The 18,721-nt window shown below is 51.3% G+C and overlaps 2 protein-coding genes across 2 annotated transcripts in view; one reads left to right on the top strand and one right to left on the bottom strand.

Annotated features, from left to right (window-relative positions):
* The window catches only part of LOC137457418 (zinc finger protein 208-like), a gene marked incomplete at its 5' end in the record, with an annotated part of 316,357 nt that overhangs the window by 83,748 nt on the left and 213,888 nt on the right, over positions 1-18,721 (bottom strand).
* On the top strand, positions 2,542-4,902 carry LOC137457404 (zinc finger protein 345-like). Its single transcript, XM_068169299.1, has 3 exons — positions 2,542-3,671; positions 3,969-4,296; positions 4,462-4,902. Exons 1-3 carry the CDS (start codon positions 2,804-2,806, stop codon positions 4,616-4,618), a joined length of 1,353 nt encoding a protein of 450 aa, XP_068025400.1. The 5' UTR covers positions 2,542-2,803; the 3' UTR covers positions 4,619-4,902.

The following is an 18,721-nucleotide window of genomic DNA, read 5'->3' as shown; positions in this document are numbered from 1 at the left end:
ACTACATATCCACATGCAGTTTCTAGTGTGTGGTCATGGCTATAATTCCATAAAGTGCTGCAGTTTGAGATTTGGAACCAAATGAGAAAACTGAAAAAGAGCTTTTCAGTGAGAGAACTGGGGTGCAGTCTGCCCTTTGGCCACTAGGGAGCGACTCAACAAGACACCTGGCAGCTGAATACAGCTGGTGAGGCTGGGTGTGAGGCACAAACAATTCAAAGAACCTTTCAAAGAGGCTTGAACCAATTTTCACTCACCAATTATGGCTCAGTGCATTACCTGGGGTGCTGCTTTACAACCCACAGGTGACAATGCCTCGTGGACTGAAGTGCAGGGACTTTAAACAGAACCCAAATGGATGCTCAATGTGTGAGCACTGAAAAGAGAGGGAGAATCAGAATCAGTCAGGGTTGGAAGGGACCACAAGGATCATCTAGCTCCAACCCCCCTGCCCTGAGCCTCCTCTTCGCAAGGCTAAACAATCCCAGCACCTTCAGCCTCTCCTCACAGGGCTGTGCTCCAGACCCCTCCCCAGCCTCGTTGCCCTTCTCTGGACATGTTCAAGAGTCTCAATGTTCTAATGCAGTCTTTGCCACATTCCACCCCCTTGACTTTGGGCAAAGAAAGACCTCAGGCATAAATTCCCCCTGTTAAGGTTTATCCCATGTGGGTTAGGTTGTCTCACACAAGCACAGTGAGTTACATGTACCACATGCACTGTATGAGCAGGACACAAGCATGTAAAGCATACAACCATACTCTAACCAGAGTGTACTGCATAAGCAGTGTGGAGCAGTGTTTGCTCTGAGCCCAGTATTGGTACTTATAGTTTCCACCCCCTGACCAGTGATGGGTCTGTCTGCAGTGTGACACTGAAGCAATTAAAGTGTCATTTCCTGTCCCCTTGCTGGAGAGAGGATCTGTGGCTGTGACATGATTCCCTCAACAGGGAGGTGAGGGAGGAGCCACTCCCTTGCTGAGTGGAGGTGGTTAAGCTGGAGCTGAAGCTGGAAGAGGGGCAGCAGTGAGTGGAGCAGGAACTGAAGCAGCTGTGGAGGCTGGAGCTGGGCTGCTGTCTCAGCTCTGGCTTCTGTTGAGGCTGCTTTTGTGGAGTTGCTTTTCCTGTTTCCAGCTGCCAACACATTCATTCTTCCTATCCCTGCTTAGTTTATAAGCAGAGGAACCTGGAGGTACATGTTATTCCTTACTCTAGTCCTGCAGCTGGGAGCTTCTAAGCAAACACCAATGATTCCCAGACAGCCTCAGGCAGCTGGGTACTTCTAATCAAACTTCAGTTAACCCTTTCCTGTTACAGCCCCTCAGTTCAAGAAGGACCTCAGGGAACTGCTTGAGAGAGTCCAGCACAGAGCCACAGAGATGATTAAGGGAGTGGAAGATCTTCCTTAGAAGGCGAGATTGAGGGAGCTGGGGCTCTTTAGCTTGGAGAGGAGGAGACCAAGGGGTGAGCTCATTGATGTTTATAAATATGTAAAGGGTGAGTGCCCAGAGGCTGGAGCCAGGCTCTGCTGGGTGATGCCCAAGGACAGCACAAGGGGCAGTGGGTGGTAGTTGAGGCAGAGGAAGTTCCATGGAAACAGGAGGAAAAATTCACTGCAAGGGTGACAGAACCCTGGAACAGGCTGCCCAGGGGGGTTGTGGAGTCTCCCTCTCTGGACACATTGGAGACCTGCCTGGATGAGTTCCTGTGTGATCTGCTATAGGTGATCCTGCTCTTCAGGGGGGTTGAACTGGACAGTCTTTTGAGGTCCCTTCCAGCCCCTAACATTGTGTGACTCTGTTACTGCTTGGTATGCAAAGTCAGGCAGTCATTTCTTCACTCCTAACTTTACATGTGAAGCTAGAAATTTACCATTCCTTTATCTCCACGCTCCTGTTACCTTTTGGGAATAAGGAGTGCTTACCCAGGTGTGATACCACCTCCCACTCCCCACCCCTGGCTGTGAAATCTGGAACCTTTGTTAACCCTTTTCCTTCTGACAAAACCTTGCGTGTGTCCTTTTAAGCTTCCTCCTCTTACTCCTGAAAGTTTCATCTTGTAAAGCATCTTCTAATTTTCCATCAGGATGAAACTGCAGCCAAGGCCTGGGAGAAGCTGCCTGGAGTCCCTTCTCTTATGGGCCTGCCCTGCAGATGTCTACTGGAGGTTATCTGCTTGAGAAGGAGCTGCATCTCTACAGAAGACATCCATCCCAACTTCAGGAGCACTACCTGTCTGCTGTGCCTGTGCTGCTGGTCTTTGAAGCTGCCTGCAGCAAGGCCTGGCTCTCCTGTAGGACTGTGGGCAGTGTGAAGCCACCCCATGTAGATCAGTCCTTTTGTCTGAGCCCTTTGCTTCTGTCTGGGTGGGGCCCTGTCATTCTTTCTCCAGCACCCCTGCCCCTTTGGGAAGGGTTTGCAGATCTGCCCAGTTGAACAGAACTCCCCTGCTCTCATCAGAATAGAGTTGGGTTGGTGGGAGGGGGTTGGGAGGGTTGGGCTTCTGGGTCAGCACCACCACCTCCTTTATCTGAGGTGGGGGAGATCAGAAGGCAGGGACTGGGCCAGGAAATGACCTGCCACTGCTGCTGGGCTCAGGAACAAGGTAGATGACCCCCACTAAATAGCTACCAGGGGCTTCAGCATAGGAACTCAGTGTCTGACCCCCCACACCCATGCAAGTGTTGGGTGTCAAAGGCTGTTTCTGTGTCCAGACACACACAGAGCCCACCCATCTGTCTCTCTCTTATCACTTGGTCCCTGGGGCCTTGACTGAGGGCACAGGGGTTCCCCTTCCCCCTCCACCATGACCACCCAGAAGGACCTGGATAAGAGCCTGAAGGAGAAGAATCACCTGGCAAAGTTGGAGGATCTAAAGTGTAGCCCCAAGGAACAAAAGGAAGAAGACAAAACTGATGAAGACAAAGAGGAAGAGGAAGAAGATGAGGAAGAGGAGGAGGAGGAAGAGGAGGAGGAAGAAGAAGAGGAAGAAGATGAGGAGGAAGAGGAGGAGGAAGATGAGGAGGGAGAAGAGGAAGATGATGACAAGTACAAGAAGGAGCATGATGAGAAAGAGCAGGGGAAGGAGAAGGACAAAGCCACATCAGTCCCCTGTGTGCCATCAAAGCAGCCAAATCAGTGCCCTGAATGTGGACACAGCTCCCTACCAAGCTCAGAGCCGATGAAGCACTGCTGCCCCCACCGTGGTGCCCAGCCCTTTGTCTGTGGTGACTGTGGCAAGAGCTTCAGGTTCAGCTCCACCCTCACCCAGCACCACTGTGTCCAGCCCGGGAAGAAGCTCTACCTCTGTGCCGGCTGCGGGAAGAGCTTCACTCGCAGCCTGGCACTCATTGCCCACTGGCATGGCCACGCTGGGAAGAAGCCCTTTGCCTGCACTGACTGTGGCAAAAGCTTCCATCGTGGCTCCAACTTCCTCCAGCACCGCCGTGTCCACACCAGCGAGAGCCCACACATCTGTTGTGACTGCGGCAAGAGCTTCCAGGAGAACTCGATGCTCATCGCCCACTGGCACATCCAAACCAGCCAGAAAGCCTTCAGCTGCAGCGACTGCGGCAAGAGCTTCAAGATGAGCTGCCAGCTCTTCCGGCACCGCCGCGTCCACACCAGAGAGAAACCCTACTGCTGTGCGGGCTGTGGCAAGAGCTTCTGCTGGAGCAGAACCCTCATTACCCACTGGAATGCCCACAGTGGCAAGAAGCCCTTTGCTTGTACTGACTGTGATAAGACCTTCAGCCATCTATCCCAAGTCTCACAGCACCGCTGTGGCCACACCAGCAAGAGGCAGTGCAATCCAGGCACCTCCAGTGAGAGTCTGAGCCACAGGGCAGACCACAACCTCAGTAACGACCTCTCCGAGGGTCACAAGCTGCACAGCAGAGAGAAGCCAGCAGCCACTGAAGTCATCTCCAACCCCTGCAGCGAGTGCCAGCAGAGCTTCGCCAGGCGCTCAGACCTGGTGAGGCACATGCGGATCCACACTGGGGAGAAGCCATATGTCTGTGCTGTCTGCGACAAGAGCTTCAGCCAGGCCTCCAACCTCACCCGACACCACTGGATGCACACAGGGGAGAGACCGTACCGCTGTGCTGACTGCGGCCAGAGCTTCAGCTCCAGCCATGCCCTCACGCAGCACCACCACACTCACAGCGGCAGGAAGCCATACCGCTGTGCTGACTGTGGCAAGAGCTTCTCTACGAGCTCCACCCTCCTCCAGCACCACCTCATCCACACTGGGGAGAAGCCCTACCGCTGCACTGCCTGTGGCCAGAGCTTCAGACGGTGCCACCCTCAGAAGGCACCTCGATGTCCACACTGGCAAGAAGCCTTTCACCTGTGCCGACTGTGGCAAGAGCTTCAGCCAGCGCTCCCAGCTGCTCTGCCATCGCCGCATCCACACCGGCCAGAAGCCCTATGTCTGCAGTGACTGCAGCGTTTCACTCACAGGGCCTCCCTCAGGCAGCATCACCTTGTCCACACAGGTGAGAAGCCCTTCCCCTGCACCACCTGCAGCAAGAGCTTCCGCTCCAGATCTAACCTCAGCCGGCACAGGCGCATCCATGCCAGTGACCAGCCTGTGCTGGGGGACGCAGAAGAGCCCTGACCCCAGCACTGCCAGGGTAAACATCATCCCCATGGGGGACCTTTTCCAGCAGTCTGAACCAAGATCACCTCATTTGCACCCTGTTTTCTCAGACTCTGGGGGCTCTGGCAGGAACAAATGCCCCACTCGCCCCTAAACACCAATTAGTGATGAGGAGAATAATTAACAGTGATGAGTCAGCACAGCCATCACTGCCACTGAAGCTGGACTGAGCTTTGCTGGGATTTGTATGCTTTCTACCCTGTACTTTGGGTTTCCCCAGCTAAATGCTCCTTTCCTTTGCCCCTTGCCCAGTTGTAATGCTAATAACCTCAACAGAATCTTCTCTTAGTTTGGGTTTCTTTCAGACATTCCTCTCCAAAATGCCTAATTCTTGGGGACATTTTTTTCCTAGGCCTGATGCTGGATCTGTGTGCCCAGTTCAGGGAGATCTTTGGTGAGCTTTTCATCAGTCTTGATGGTGTCTTGGGGGGGAGGGGGGGGAGTCTCAGAGGCACCTCTGTCTTCATATTTCAGCCCCATCCTGGGCATTTGGTGCTTTGGGGGCACATGTCAGCAGAGGCTCCTCAGCTTCCTGAAGATGGGGGTGTCTGTAGTGGGTAGGACATGAGGATGTCCTGCCCTGCCACCACTGCCAGCTCAGCCACGTGTCTCCCAGGGAGTGAAGCATTGTGATGGGGCTGTTGCTTCAGAAAGGAACAAATGTCTCGCTGTAATCCTGCAACCACCCCAAAAAGGGAGTGGAGTGGCCCCCAGCCCCAGCATGTGCCCTGCAGTTCCCCTGATATGAACCCTGGCCTAAGAGTTATTAAAAAGTAAATAGATTGAGCAGCAGATATTCGTAGTTGTATATATTTATATTCTCCAACCCTCGGACTCTTACCCATTTCTGCTTTTCCATGTGGGTGGAGATGAAGCCACAATCTATAGTCCAAGAGGGATCCAGAGACATCAGGGCCTGGAGACAGATGGGGAGAGAGTCTGGGGCACAGGTTCTTTGCTCCTCTCCCTTTTCATCTGCAGGCAGTAACACTGGCAGAAAGAGACAGACCCATGCTGTGAATCCATGGCTCTGGGGCTGGTGTCACTGCCACAGCTCTGGGGTCTGACAATGGGATGGGCAGCACAGCACCAGGCTTGCTGGGGTCAGATGGGATTCATCTTTCTCCAAGGGAGCAGAGGGTCTTTGCTGAGGAGCTTTCAGGGCTCAGTGGCAGGCCTTTAAACTGGACTTGAAAGAAGAGGGGGACAAGATGAGGCTTGCTGGTGAGAAGCTGTGGAGGGACAAGTCATGATTAGAGAGGGCTAGTGAGGGCCCTTAGGCTCTTGTTCTGAGCTGTGCTGGGGACACTGCAGCACATTGAAGTCCTGTGGAGATGAGCCAGGGGCTCCTGGGGATTTGAGTAGGGAAACATTGGTTGAATCACTGCAGGCCTTTGGAATGGAAGACCTGTAAAGGTCCCTTCCTACCCAAACCAGCCTTTGATTCTATGATTGTATGCCATGGAGATGTCCCAGACATATTGGGACCAGTGCTGTTCAATATCTTCGTCAATGACACAGACAGTGAGGTTAAGGCATGCTCAGCAAGTTTGCAGATGATAGAAAGCTGAGTGGTGTGGTTGATAAGAAGGAAGGACAGGATGGGTGTCATCCAGAGGATCTGGACAGGCTGGAGAAGTGAGCTCAAGAGAACCTCAAGTAAAGTGCAAGGTCTTTCACCTGGGTCATGGCAACCCTCAATATTAATTCAAGCTGGGGGTGATAAAACTGGGAAAAAAGCTGTGTTTTGTCTTTGACTCTGGGAGTAATGTAAACACCTTGTAACCGAAGGAGAGAAGCTGGGCAGAATTTGATTGGATGTGGTAAAATATTGTTTTGTTATTTTGACCTATTGTCTGCCTCAATGACACACATGCCAGTAGAGAATGACCAGCTGAGATGTGACACGTGCCTGCTGATAGACTAGAGAACTTTACTGCACTTTGGCCACAGCAATCCCATGCAGAGCTACAGGCTGGGGTCAGAGTGGCTGGAGAGCAGCCAAGCAGAGAGGGACCTGAGGGTGCTGATTGACAGCCGCCTAAACATGAGCCAGCAGTGTGCCCAGGTGGCCAAGAAGGCCAATGGCATCCTGGCCTGCATTAGGAATAGTGTGGCCAGCAGGAGCAGGGAAGTCATTGTGCCCTTGTACTCAGCACTGGTTAGGCCACACCTTGAGTACTGTGTCCAGTTCTGGGCCCCTCAGTTTAGGAAGGACATTGAGACACTTGAGCGTGTCCAGAGAAGGGCAACAAGGCTGGGGAGAGGCCTTGAGCCCAAGCCGTATGAGGAGAGACTGAGGGAGCTGGGATTGTTTAGCCTGGAGAAGAGGAGGCTCAGGGGAGACCTCATTGCTCTCTACAACTACCTGAAAGGTGGTTGTAGCCAGGAAGGGGTCGGTCTCTTCTCCCTAGCAAGCAGCACCAGAACAAGGGGACACAGTCTCAAGCTGTGCCAGGGGAAGTTTAGGCTGGAGGTGAGGAGAAAGTTCTTCACCGAGCGAGTAATTCTTCATTGCAATGTGCTGCCCAGGGAGGTGGTAGAGTCACCATCCGTGGAGGTGTTGAAGAGGGGATTGGACGTGGCACTTGGTGCCATGGTCTAGTCATGAGGTCTGTGGTGACAGGTTGGACTTGATGATCTTTGAGGTCTCTTCCACCCTTGGTGATCCTGTGATACTCCAAACAGGTTATCTTTGGATTTCTCATATGTTGTTATGTGTGGTCATAAATGTAAGCTGTTGTCGTTATGTCAGTCTGTAGTTATGTTAAGTCATTGTAGATCACAATTGAATATTACATCAGATTTCTTTGGATGATACTTCTTGTGGGTTATATGAAGAAATATGGGATTAGTTAAATTCCTGGTTATGGAATATAACTTGATTTAAACATTTGTTTGTAATACTATTTGGAACAATTGTAATACTGCTCTGTGTAATTCTTTGTCATTGTTGTTTCAAAATGATAAGACCTTTAGGTAAAATTGTTTATGCCAATAAGTTACAAGCAGATGGTTATGATCTGAAGGTGATCAGAACAGAGGAACCTAATTATGATCCAATTAAGGAGGATCTGAAAAATCTGGAAACTGTAAAACAAACCAATGGTGACAAAAAGAAAATGAGGGATTGTTATGAATATACTGGTGATCTGTGATTTGTGTTAAAGGGTGACTGCGGGCTTGCAGGAGCCAGTTTTGACGACAAAGGGGGAGCTGCATATTTTCCAGCCTTAAACAGAGACAGTGTGTTTGGCTAATTGGAGACACCAAGGCTGAGGAGAAGCTGTATTAAGCTAAACACTCAGTTCTATTCAGAACTGGGGATTTGTTTTCTTTAGATAAGAAGCCTGGATGACTGAGCATGAGTGAAAGTGGACAACTTTGAGGATGACTCATTGATTTCATCTTTCGACCCTCGGGAGCACCCTTACCATGCAGAGTGCACATGAGCAGGGATCTGCCCACCTATTCTGAGACCCATTATCATATGCCCGCCTTCTATTTAGTATAAGTTTGTTTATGTAGATGATGTAACTATATAAGATGAAGAAAGCTATTGTAGAGCTGCTGTGGGGGTATCCTCGCATGCCCAGCCGGTTGCTTTGCTTGCTTTTATTGCCTTTTTTTGCCTTTTTATGGTCTTTTATTGACAATAAAATTGTGACCAGAAACTTTTAACTGGAGTCATCTATAACAGTGGGATCACCCATGGCTGGACACACAGGAACACATCCAGGCAGGTCTGAAAACCTCCAGGTAAGGAGAATCCACATACTCTCTGGCAGCCTGCTCCAGGCCTCCAGACACCTCACAGCACAGGAGAGTCTCCTCACGCTGAGGTGGAACCTCCTGTGTTCCATCTTGCACCCACTGCTCCTTGTCCTGTCACTGGGCACCACTGCCAAGAGCCTGGCACCTTCATCTGACACCCCCCCTCTGATATTGATAGCCATTGATCAGATCCCCTCTCTGGCTTCTCCTCTCCAGACTAAAGAGCCCCAGGGCTCTCAGTCTGTCACAGAATCACAGAAACATTCAGGTTGGAGAAGACTCTCAGGAGCACCAAGTCCAACCCTTAACCCTGCTCTACTAAGGTCACCCCTAAGGCATATCCCCAAGCACCACATCCAAACCACCTTGAAACCCCTCCAGGCTTGGTGACTCCACCACCTCCCTAGGCAGCACATTCCACTCCCTGACCCCTTTTGATGGGAAACTTTTTTTCCTACTATCCTCAGTCCTAGCTAGAGGCCATTCCCTCTTGTTCTGTCACTAATGACCTGTGAGAAGAGACCAGCAGCAGCCTCTCCACAACCTCCTTCCAGGTAGTTGTAGAGAACCATGAGGTCTCCCCTCAGCCTCCTCTTCTCCAAAGTAATCATCCCCAGCTCCTTCAGTTGCTCTTCATCAGATTTATTCTTCAGGCCCTTCCCCAGCTCCTTGCCCTCCTCTGCCCTGGCTCCAGCACCTCCACATCTCTCTTGGATGGAGGTGCCCAAAACTGGACACAACACTCAAGGTGTGGCCTCCCCAGAGCTGAGTCCCAGGGGACAGTCACCTCCCTGCTCTGGCTGAACAGAGCATTTCTAATCCCAGCTTATTCATATTTTTGCTTCTCAGACTGAGTTAGCCATGGTTTCTTCATGTTGGGGGCGGGGGGAAGAACTGAACTTTCTCTCACCACCACAAGACACTACAAAGGAGATCTGGCAGGATGGGGGTTGACATCCCTGTGGAGAGGCTGGGGGACCTGGGCTGCTTCAGCCTGCTGAAAGGGGGCTCAGGGCACTGCCACAGCAGTGTGCACATGGCTGAAGAGTCATTTCAGAGAGGATGGAGCTCTTCTGGGGAGTGGGGAGAGACAAAAACCTCCACAAAGTGCAGCTTGGAAGGTTCACAGTGGCGATGTGGCCAAAGAAATATCCCTCAAAGGGCGGAGCTGCTATGCATGAGGCCATCCAGAGGTGTCAGGCAATGGCAGGGAGAGCTGAGACAGCTCAGGGAAGGGATGGAAATGACGGGGGGAGAGATGGGTGGGGAAGCAAGATTGGTGTCAGCAGCCTGAAGGGAAAGAGCTGCAGGCATGGGACAGTGTAGGAGAGAATGGCCAAGGGCTCTGGTGAGGCTGAGAGGCCCAGCAGGACCAAGGTCTTTGTGCCTTTGGCTCTGGCACTTGCCTCTGCCACCAAGGCCTGTGAGGAGAAATTTTGCTTTGAGGCTTTTGGGCTCTACTAGTTCAAGGGCAGTGGTCAGGGCTTGGCCTTTCTGCTTCCTAGAACAAAGGCAAGTTTTTCTGCCCTGCACTTTACCTTTGTCTCCCTGCAATCCTGGCCTCTAACAAGCTGCTCTAACGAGTCCCTGGGGAGCCTTTGTCAGTAACAAGCCTCAGTGAGGCCAATCAGTGCTTCAAGGTACTTTGGAGTTTGCTTCTGACTTGGACTTGTTGAGAGGCTTCTTGGCAGTAGCTTGGCAGAGTCTCCTGGCAGTACCTGAGCATCATGTAATCAGCCCCAAATACTCCATGGGGCTCATTAAATACTGTTGAACCTCTCATTATTGCCAAGGTATCTGCAGCTAATTGGAGAAGATTTTATTACACAAAACATCTGATCAAAACTATTTTTAAAGGTACATTTCATTCCTTTTCAGCAGGAGTTGTCTCTTTGCAAGCAAACCACAGCAAAACCTGACAAGGTCCTACCCTGGTCACTGCTCCTCCTCACTCCCCACTTCCCCCAGCAGAGCCCAGAGCCACAGGTGAGGGACAGGATCTGCTGTGCCAGGGGATGGGGGTCGGGGCTTGGCCCTTTGGATCAATGAAACCCCTCCAGGTTTCCTCAGCAGCAGAGACACCTTGAGCTGCTTGTCCTGAGCTGTCAGCACTGCCTCAGTTCTCTGCTCTCACCACAGCGGGGAGATGCTTCAGTGCCTCCAGTGAAGCTTCCCTTGCATCCACTGTCTCCTTCTGCTCTAACCAGCCCCTGGGGACTCTTTCCCAGTATGCTTCACTGGGACCCATTAACAGTAGAAGAAACTTCAGAGTTTGAATCTGACTTTGACTTCTGGAGAGGTTTCATCAGCTTCTCAGTCTCTGAGGTTCAAGGACTCAGCACCAAAGCCACCAGAGGGCTCCTTTAAATGCCCTATTGGGCTGGTTCTGTTGTGCTGAGCCAGGCCAGGCTCCTGGGCTGGAAGGTGCTGCTGGCAAGCAGGGAGCACTGCAGAGCGACAGCTCTGGCCAGGAGCTCTGCACAGCACAGCAGAGCTGAGGACACTGCCAGAGGATGTTAGACAGATGAGGAATGCAGAGAGAGCTTTGAGGTGTCCAGGACTGGGAGGATGCTGAGAGCTCACTGGAGGACAAGTCGCTGCAGTCACAGACGTCATGAGTCTGTGGGTGCAGGACACTGCAGCTGTAGCTCCTGGAGACATCTCCATCTCAGCAGCTGATGCTCAGCTGAAGGCTCCTGGAGTGTGCTCACAGAAGGATGAGCAAAGCCCTTCAGTTCCATCCTGTGAGCAGCAGTGTGCAGAGCTGGGTAAGGAGAAGGCTTCACCCCCCAGCCCCTCTGCCATTATCTCTACCCTTCACTGTCTCTGCAGTACTGGAGGCCTGCTCCCTGTTTCTCCACCTCTCCATGGGACTCTTTTTCTCTGGGATTGGGCTGTTGGTCACTTTCTGCTCTGACACCAGAGGAATCTTCATGGCAATTTGGTGTCCCTGTTGCATTTGAAGCTGTGATGAACTCTGTCATTGGGTGGTAGTGATGGGACTGAGCTGATCCATTCCTCAGGGTGCACAGGGAGGGAGCTTACAGTGAGGCTGAGAGAAGTGTGCCCTAACTTGTCACTACCTTTCCCTCCTTGGACAGATCTCCATGGCCAGAGGCAGCAGATGTCCAACAGCAGCTCCATCACCCACTTCCTCCTCCTGCCATTCCCAGGCACAAGGCAGCTGCAGCTCCTGCACTTCTGCCTCTTCCTGGCCATCTACCTGGCTGCCCTGCTGGGCAATGGCCTCATCATCACCACCATAGCCTGGGACCACCACCTCCACACCCCCATGTACTTCTTCCTCTTCAACCTCGCCCTCCTTGACCTGGGTGCCATCTCCACCACTGTGCCCAAGTCCATGGACAATTCCCTTTGGGACACCAGGGACATCTCCTATGCAGGATGTGTTCTCCAAGTCTTCTTTTTAGTATTCCTAATGTCAGCAGAGTATTTTCTCCTCACCACCATGTCCTACGATCGCTACGTTGCCATCTGCAGACCCCTGCACTATGAGACCCTCCTGGGTAGGAGAGTTTGTCTCCTCATGGCAGCAGCTGTCTGGGCCTGTGGGGTTCTCTATGCTCTGCTGCACACAGCCAATACATTTTCCCTGCCCCTCTGCCAGGGCAATGTTGTGCACCAGTTCTTCTGTGAAGTGCCCCAGATCCTCAAGCTCTCCTGCTCCACATCCTACCTCAGGGAGGTTTGGCTTCTTGTGGCCAGTGTCTGCTTAGTCTTTTTCTGTTTTGTGTTGATTGTGGTGTCCTATGTGCAGATCTTCAGGGCAGTGCTGAGGATCCCCTCTCAGCAGGGACGCCACAAAGCCTTTGCCACCTGCCTCCCTCACCTGGCTGTGGTCTCCCTGTTTGTCAGCACTTTAATCCCTGCCTATGTGAAGACCTCTTCTATCTCCTCCCCATCCCTGGATCTGGTGCTTGCAGTTCTGTACTCAGTGGTGCCTCCAGCAGTGAACCCTCTCATCTACAGCCTGAGGAACCAGGAGCTCAAGGATGCCCTCAGGAAAATGACCACCAGATGCTTTCAGAAGCAATAAACTCTTTGTCTTCTCCTGCAGAGCAGTTCTGATGTCACTCACAGTCTGGTTTCTCTCTTTTTGGCTGCTGCTGATGCTGTTACCCTTGTGAGAATGTTGTTTCCCCACCAGAGTCTTTCATCAGACCATTTCTGATTCAGTGTTGTCCTGTCTGCTGTGACCCAGAGACTGCAGACAGGAGCAGCTGTGCTCCCTGGGTGTGCAATATACAAGGAAAAATTCTTCCCATCTAGAAGTTCATAACAGAGACAGAGGAGTCTTGTAAAACTTCCTTTGAATAAAGGGAGAGTCCACAGGACAATTCCCTGTGGGGTCTCTCTCATTGCTGAAGGCACAGCTCCCCTTTCATCCTCCATTTCTGGGTGCAGGTTTCCCTCGCCCTTTCCCCACTGGCTCAGGTACTCAAGATTTAGTCTTTCTCAAGACCCCTGCTCCATGTCCTGCTTCACATGAACCCTCCCTGCTTCATACATCCTATCTTCATTTAAATTAGGTTCTCCACTTCTCTGGGTGCAGAAGTTAACACTCAGTAGTCTGATAAGCCTGTGCTTAAGTTCAGCAGTTCAGGCTGTGTTCAGTGTCTGCTATCTTGGGACAGAACCCTACTGATTTACAGCAAGGTTCAAGGGAAGGGACTTAGCAGAGGCCCCTTTGTGATTTACAAACACATAGAGAAGGTGAACTGTCTGGTTCCTGCTTTCTCTTCCAACTCCCTCTTAGCCAATTCTTCCTTTGTAAAGACACTCCCTCCTTTTGATCCCATCAACCTCTCCTCTCCTTGCTTTTACAATTGTCTTTACAAAATTCATCCCCCATTAACTTAATCCTTTCCTCTTGGCTTATTTCTGATGTTGGTCTTATTTGCAGATACGTCATACTGCTCTTTTTTATAGCCTTTTCTGGCTCACTTGATATGGCTACAACCTGCACCTGCCTGACTGCAGGATGGATAAGCCATACAAACCAGGGTATCAGACATGGTAGAAAGATTAGAGCTGCTGTTGCACAAAGAGAGAAGAATGACACTCGTTTGACCCATGGCCCACCAGGCAACCAAGACAATGTGTCCCATTCCAGTCCTTTCCAGGTATGGACTGGTCCATGAGCTATTTTCCTGCTCTTGGTGGCTAATAATTCTATTATTCTATTCTATTCTATTCTATTCTATTCTATTCTATTCTATTCTATTCTATTCTATTCTATTCTATTCTATTCTATTCTATTCTATTCTATTCTATTCTATTCTATTCTATTCTATTCTATTCTTTATTGCTGCCTCCCCATTGGCCTCAATCTTTAGGCACCAATCAAATGTATTAAACTTTCCACATCCACCTCCTTCCTCAGCTAATAGACAGTCTGGAGAGTCCATTTTGGTGCATTGCCTCTCACACCTGAGTTTGGTGTTTGGCTAATAGTACCGGTGGATGTAGTCTACCTGGACTTCAGCAAGGCCTTTGACACTGTCCCCCACAGCAAACTCCTGGACAAGCTGGCAGCCCATGGCTTGGACAGCAGCACTCTGAGCTGGGTTAGGAACTGGCTGGGTGGCCGAGCCCAGAGAGTGGTGGTGAATGGTGCCACATCCAGCTGGCGGCCAGTCACTAGTGGTGTGCCCCAAAGATCAGTGCTGGGCCCCATGTTCTTTAACATCTTTATTGATGATCTGGATGAGGGCATTGAGTCCATCATCAGTAAATTTGCAGATGACACCAAGTTGGGGGCAGGAGTTGATCTGCTGGAGGGTAGAGAGGCTCTGCAGAGGGACCTAGACAGGCTGGACAGATGGGCAGAATCCAAGGGCATGAGATTGAACACATCCAAGTGCTGGGTTCAACACACTTGCCAAAACAACTCCATGCAATGCTACAGGCTGGGGTCAGAGTAGCTGGAGAGCAGGCAGGCAGAATGGGACCTGGGGGTACTGGCTGATAGTAGGCTGAACATGAGCATGCAGTGTGCCCAGGCAGCCAAGAGGGCCAATGGCATCCTGGCATGGATCAGGAACAATGTGGCCAGCAGGAGCAGTGAGGTCATTCTGCCCCTGTCCTCAGCACTGGTTAGGCCACACCGTGAGTCCTGTGTCCAGTTCTGGGCCCCTCAGTTTAGGAAAGATGTTGACTTGCTGGAACATGTCCAGAGAAGGGCAATGAAGCTGGGGAGGGGATTGGAACACAAGCGCTATGAGGAAAGGCTGAGGGAGCTGGGGTTGCTTAGCCTGGAGAAGAGGAGGCTCAGGGGAGACCTTTGAGGTCTCTTCCAACCTTTGTGATTCTGTGATTCTGCAGAGCTGCAAAAGACTGCAAGCATGGGAGAGAGATAAGAGAGACAGAAGGAGGAGGAAGAGGGGAACTGGAAACAGACAGCAGCAGCAAATCCATTCTTCTTCCATTGTTTACAAGCTGTTGTCTTCAGAAAGGTGCAGATTTTCAAGCTTTAGAACTGAAGTTCCCACTGTATGAATGTGGCAATGGTGGCAATAAGCAGTGTGAGCAATCTGGCAGTACAGGACTAGAGCCTGACATGGTGGGAGGCCATGCTCAGCATAAGTGCAGAAATAACTAGTAGTGTAGCAAAACAGTGCTGTGCCTGCAGTATGTAACTAAAGCAGGGCACTGGTAGCTATAAACACAGAGCGTTATCTGGCAATAACAGGACGCACACCTGCATCAACAGCCTCACGTGTTATTAGTAGTTTGACCAATAATCTATAACAGTACGATGTGTGGTCACTTGTGGGGAAGCAATGAAGCTATGCCAATGATGCTCTCCGAGTTTATATAAGCTGTAGATGTTCCCTTAATAAATGAACAACACTCAATCATATTGGTCATTTGTGTTGACTCCATTCTCTGTCGTCGACATCTGGCGCCCAAACTCTTGGATGGGATCCTCGGACTACGATGCTGCTGGACTCAGCATAAGAGGTACACTCTGAGCGGTACAGAAAGCCGCTCGAACCAGCACTGCCCCGGTGCTGGAAAAATAAGCAGCGAGTACTCAGAAAAGGAAGTGAATCTCACCAGGATCAGGTGAGGGACCGGGGAGGGTCATGGGGAAGCACTCAGCAAAGAAGAAGAGGCTGTGCTAAAAGCCCTCCAAAGTATCCTCTCCATGAGAGGTATTCCTTACGATTCTAGGATTTTAAAAGGGCTATTAGCCTGGACCCGGGATCATGATTTTATCCCCACAGCAACTGAAGCTTTCACTTCCGAAGCATGGGACAAAATTGGAGCCCAGCTGTGGGATGAGGTGCCTAAAGCCTCAAAAAGAAGCTTTTCGCTATAGCACCGTGTGGCACATTGTCACATACACGGCAATCTATAAAAGCAGAGCAGTCTACTCTCAATTCAGCTGCTGCAGCATTGGTTCTAACCCAGATAAAAAAGGGAGATTCAGAAGGTTCTGCACCCCCTGCCCCCCACCCCCCTCCTCTCTCCCTACACATCATCTGCCACTCTGTCAGCATCCTCGTCACAATTTCAATTGCCCGCTATTCCTTTTTCTACATGAATCATGGCTCTCTTATTACCGTTCTTTTACACGACAAATCTCCTGCTGCTACATCAGTAGTGACAGAAGCAAATCCTGATCGGACTGAAAAGACATGCAAAATCAAAATGGAGGTCAGAAAGCATGAACACTCACTGCAAGAAGATGCCACGCCTGCCGTCTTGGTGACCACACCGCATTTACCAGCCACCACCACTGCCGTTTGCACCCAGCAGGGAAAAAGCCATAAAAAGGCAGTGAAACCTGTGGCTCAGTGTGTTCAATCCCCTTCATCAACATCTTCCTCTAATACCGACAGCAACGGCTTGGATTCAGAAGACGAAAACACCGACACAAAGAAATCAAACAGCGCTGACTTTGCTTTACAGCCCCTCTTAGGAAAAGTGGAGCACTTGCAGGCTTGCAGTTACGGCATTCTTACAACCACACCCCTCCCACAAGCCCTGGAGGCCCTGACCAAGGCAGCACTGATGGCTCTGACCAAGGCGGCACTGACCAACGCACCACCGACACCGGTAGTACTGACCGTAGTGGTAGCCCCAGCAGCCCCCAGGGCAGCAGCCATGGCAGCGGCCCTGGCGGTCATCCCCATGGTGGTGACCTGCTGGCAACCCGGCAGCAGCCCCCCCCAGCAGCGTCCCGCACCAGCAGTCCCCCCTCCCAGCTGCTTCAGCTACGCTACACCCCCCCGCCTCTTAGACCTCAGACATCATCAGCAGAGTATAGCACTGCGACGGAGGTTACAATCGGATTCCGATGGGACAATAGTTAAGGGACCGGGAGGTGGGAAGGATGGGGAACTGTCTCTCTGTGCCGGTGGAAAGGTATTGTGAGAGATGCAGTAATAGATGGAGAATCTGTAGATTTTCCTGTACATGCATCTCCTGTGGTATTAGGAGGTCAATAACAAATATGGCAATCTCTGGACTGGAAAATGTTAAAAGAATGTCCAGTCTGAAGGAATGAAGAGGAACTGCAGAGACTGCAGAGGAGATCTGCCAGGATGGGGATTGACATCTCTGTGGAGACGCTGAGGGACCTGGGCTGCTTCAGCCTGCTGAATGGAGGCTCAGGGCACTGCCATAGCAGTGTGCACATGGCTGAAGGGTGGTTTCAGAGAGGATGGAGCTCTTCTGGGGAGTGGGAAGAGATCAAAACCTCCACAAAGAACAGCTTGGAAGGTTCAGACTGGAGATGTGGACAAAGATATGTCCCTGAGAAGGCAGAGCTGCTATGCATGAGGCCATCCAGATGTGTCAGGAAATGGCAGGGAGAGCTGAGACAGCTCAAGGAAGGGTTGGAAATGGCAGGGGGAGAGCTGGCTGGGGAAGCAAGGTTGGTGTCAGCAGCCTGAAGGGAAAGAGCTGCAGGCATGGGACAGTGGAGGAAAGGCTGCAGTAGGGATGGCCAAGGGCTCTGGCAAGGCTGAGAGGACCAACAGGACCAAGGTCTTTGTGCCTTTGGCTCTGGCAGTTGCCTCTGCCACCAAGGCCTGTGAGGAGAAACTTGGCTTTGAGGCTTTGAGGTTCTTCTATTCCAAGGGCAGTGGTCAGGGCTTAGCCTTTCTGCTTCCTAGACCAAAGGCAAGTTTTTCTGCCCTGTACTTTGCCTTTGTCTCCCTGAAGTCCTGGCCTCTAACAAGCTGCTCTAACGAGTCCCTGGGGAGCCTTTGTCAGTAACAAGCCTCAGTGAGGCCAATCAGTGCTTCAAGGTACTTTGGAGTTTGCTTCTGACTTGGACTTGTTGAGAGGCTTCTTGGCAGTAGCTTGGCAGAGTCTCCTGGCAGTACCTAAGGATGAGGTAATCAGCCCCAAATACTCCATGGGGCTCATTAAATGCTGCTGAACCTCTCATTATTGCCAAGGTTTCTGCAGCTAATTGGAGAGGTTTATATTGCACAAAGCATCTGATAAAAATGATTTTTAAAGGTACATTTCATGCCTTTTCAGCAGGAGTTGTCTCTTTGCAAGCAAACCACAGCAAAACCTGACAAGGTCCTACCCTGGTCACTGCTCACCCTCACTCCCCACTGCACCCAGCAGAGCCCAGAGCCATAGGTGAGGGACAGGATGTGCCTTGCCAGGGGCTGCGGGTCAGGGCTTGGCCCTTTGGATCAATGAAACCCCTCCAGGTTTACTCAACAGCAGAGCTACCTTTAGCTGCTTGTCCTGACCTGTCAGCACTGCCTCAGTTCTCTGCTCTCACCAGAGCCTGGAGATGCTTCAGTGCCTCCAGTGAAGCTTCCTTTGCATCCACTGTATCCTGCTCTAACCAGACCCTGGGGACACTTTCACAGTATGCTTCAGTGGGACCCATTAACAGTAGAAGAAAGTACAGAGTTTGAATCTGACTTTGACTTCTGGAGAGGTTTCATCAGCTTCTCAGTCTCTGAGGTTCAAGGACTTGGCAGCAAAGCCACCAGAGGGCTCCCTTAAAATACCTGGGCTGGATCTTTTGTGCTGAGCCAGGCCAGGCTTCTGGGCTGGAAGGTGCTGCTGGCAAGCAGGCAGCACTGCAGAGCGACAGCTCTGGCCAGGAGCAGTTCCTCTGCACAGCACAGCAGGGCTGAGGACACTGCCACAGGATCTCAGGGACATGAAGAATGCAGAGAGAGCTTCAAGGTGTCCAGGACTGGGAGGATGCTGAGAGCTCACTGGAGGAGAAGTCACTGCAGCCACAGACGTCATGAGTCTGTGGGTGCAGGACACTGCAGCTGT

This window comes from Melanerpes formicivorus, unplaced genomic scaffold (genome assembly GCF_026170545.1).
Source record: "Melanerpes formicivorus ecotype bairdi unplaced genomic scaffold, bMelFor1.0.p_v2 SCAF_178, whole genome shotgun sequence".
NCBI classification, from domain to species: domain Eukaryota; kingdom Metazoa; phylum Chordata; class Aves; order Piciformes; family Picidae; genus Melanerpes; species Melanerpes formicivorus.
The sequence above is the reverse complement of the archived record's forward strand: the minus strand, read 5'-3'. Positions and strand labels throughout refer to the sequence as shown.

Coding starts and splice junctions, on each gene's coding strand:
- LOC137457404 (XM_068169299.1), top strand. CDS start 2,804: ATGACCACCCAGAAGGACCTGGATAAGAGCCTGAAGGAGAAGAATCAC. Junction 3,672..3,968: donor TGGCAAGAGCTTCTGCTGGA/GCAGAACCCTCA, acceptor CCAGGCGCTCAG/ACCTGGTGAGGCACATGCGG. Junction 4,297..4,461: donor TGTGGCCAGAGCTTCAGACG/GTGCCACCCTCA, acceptor TTTCACTCACAG/GGCCTCCCTCAGGCAGCATC.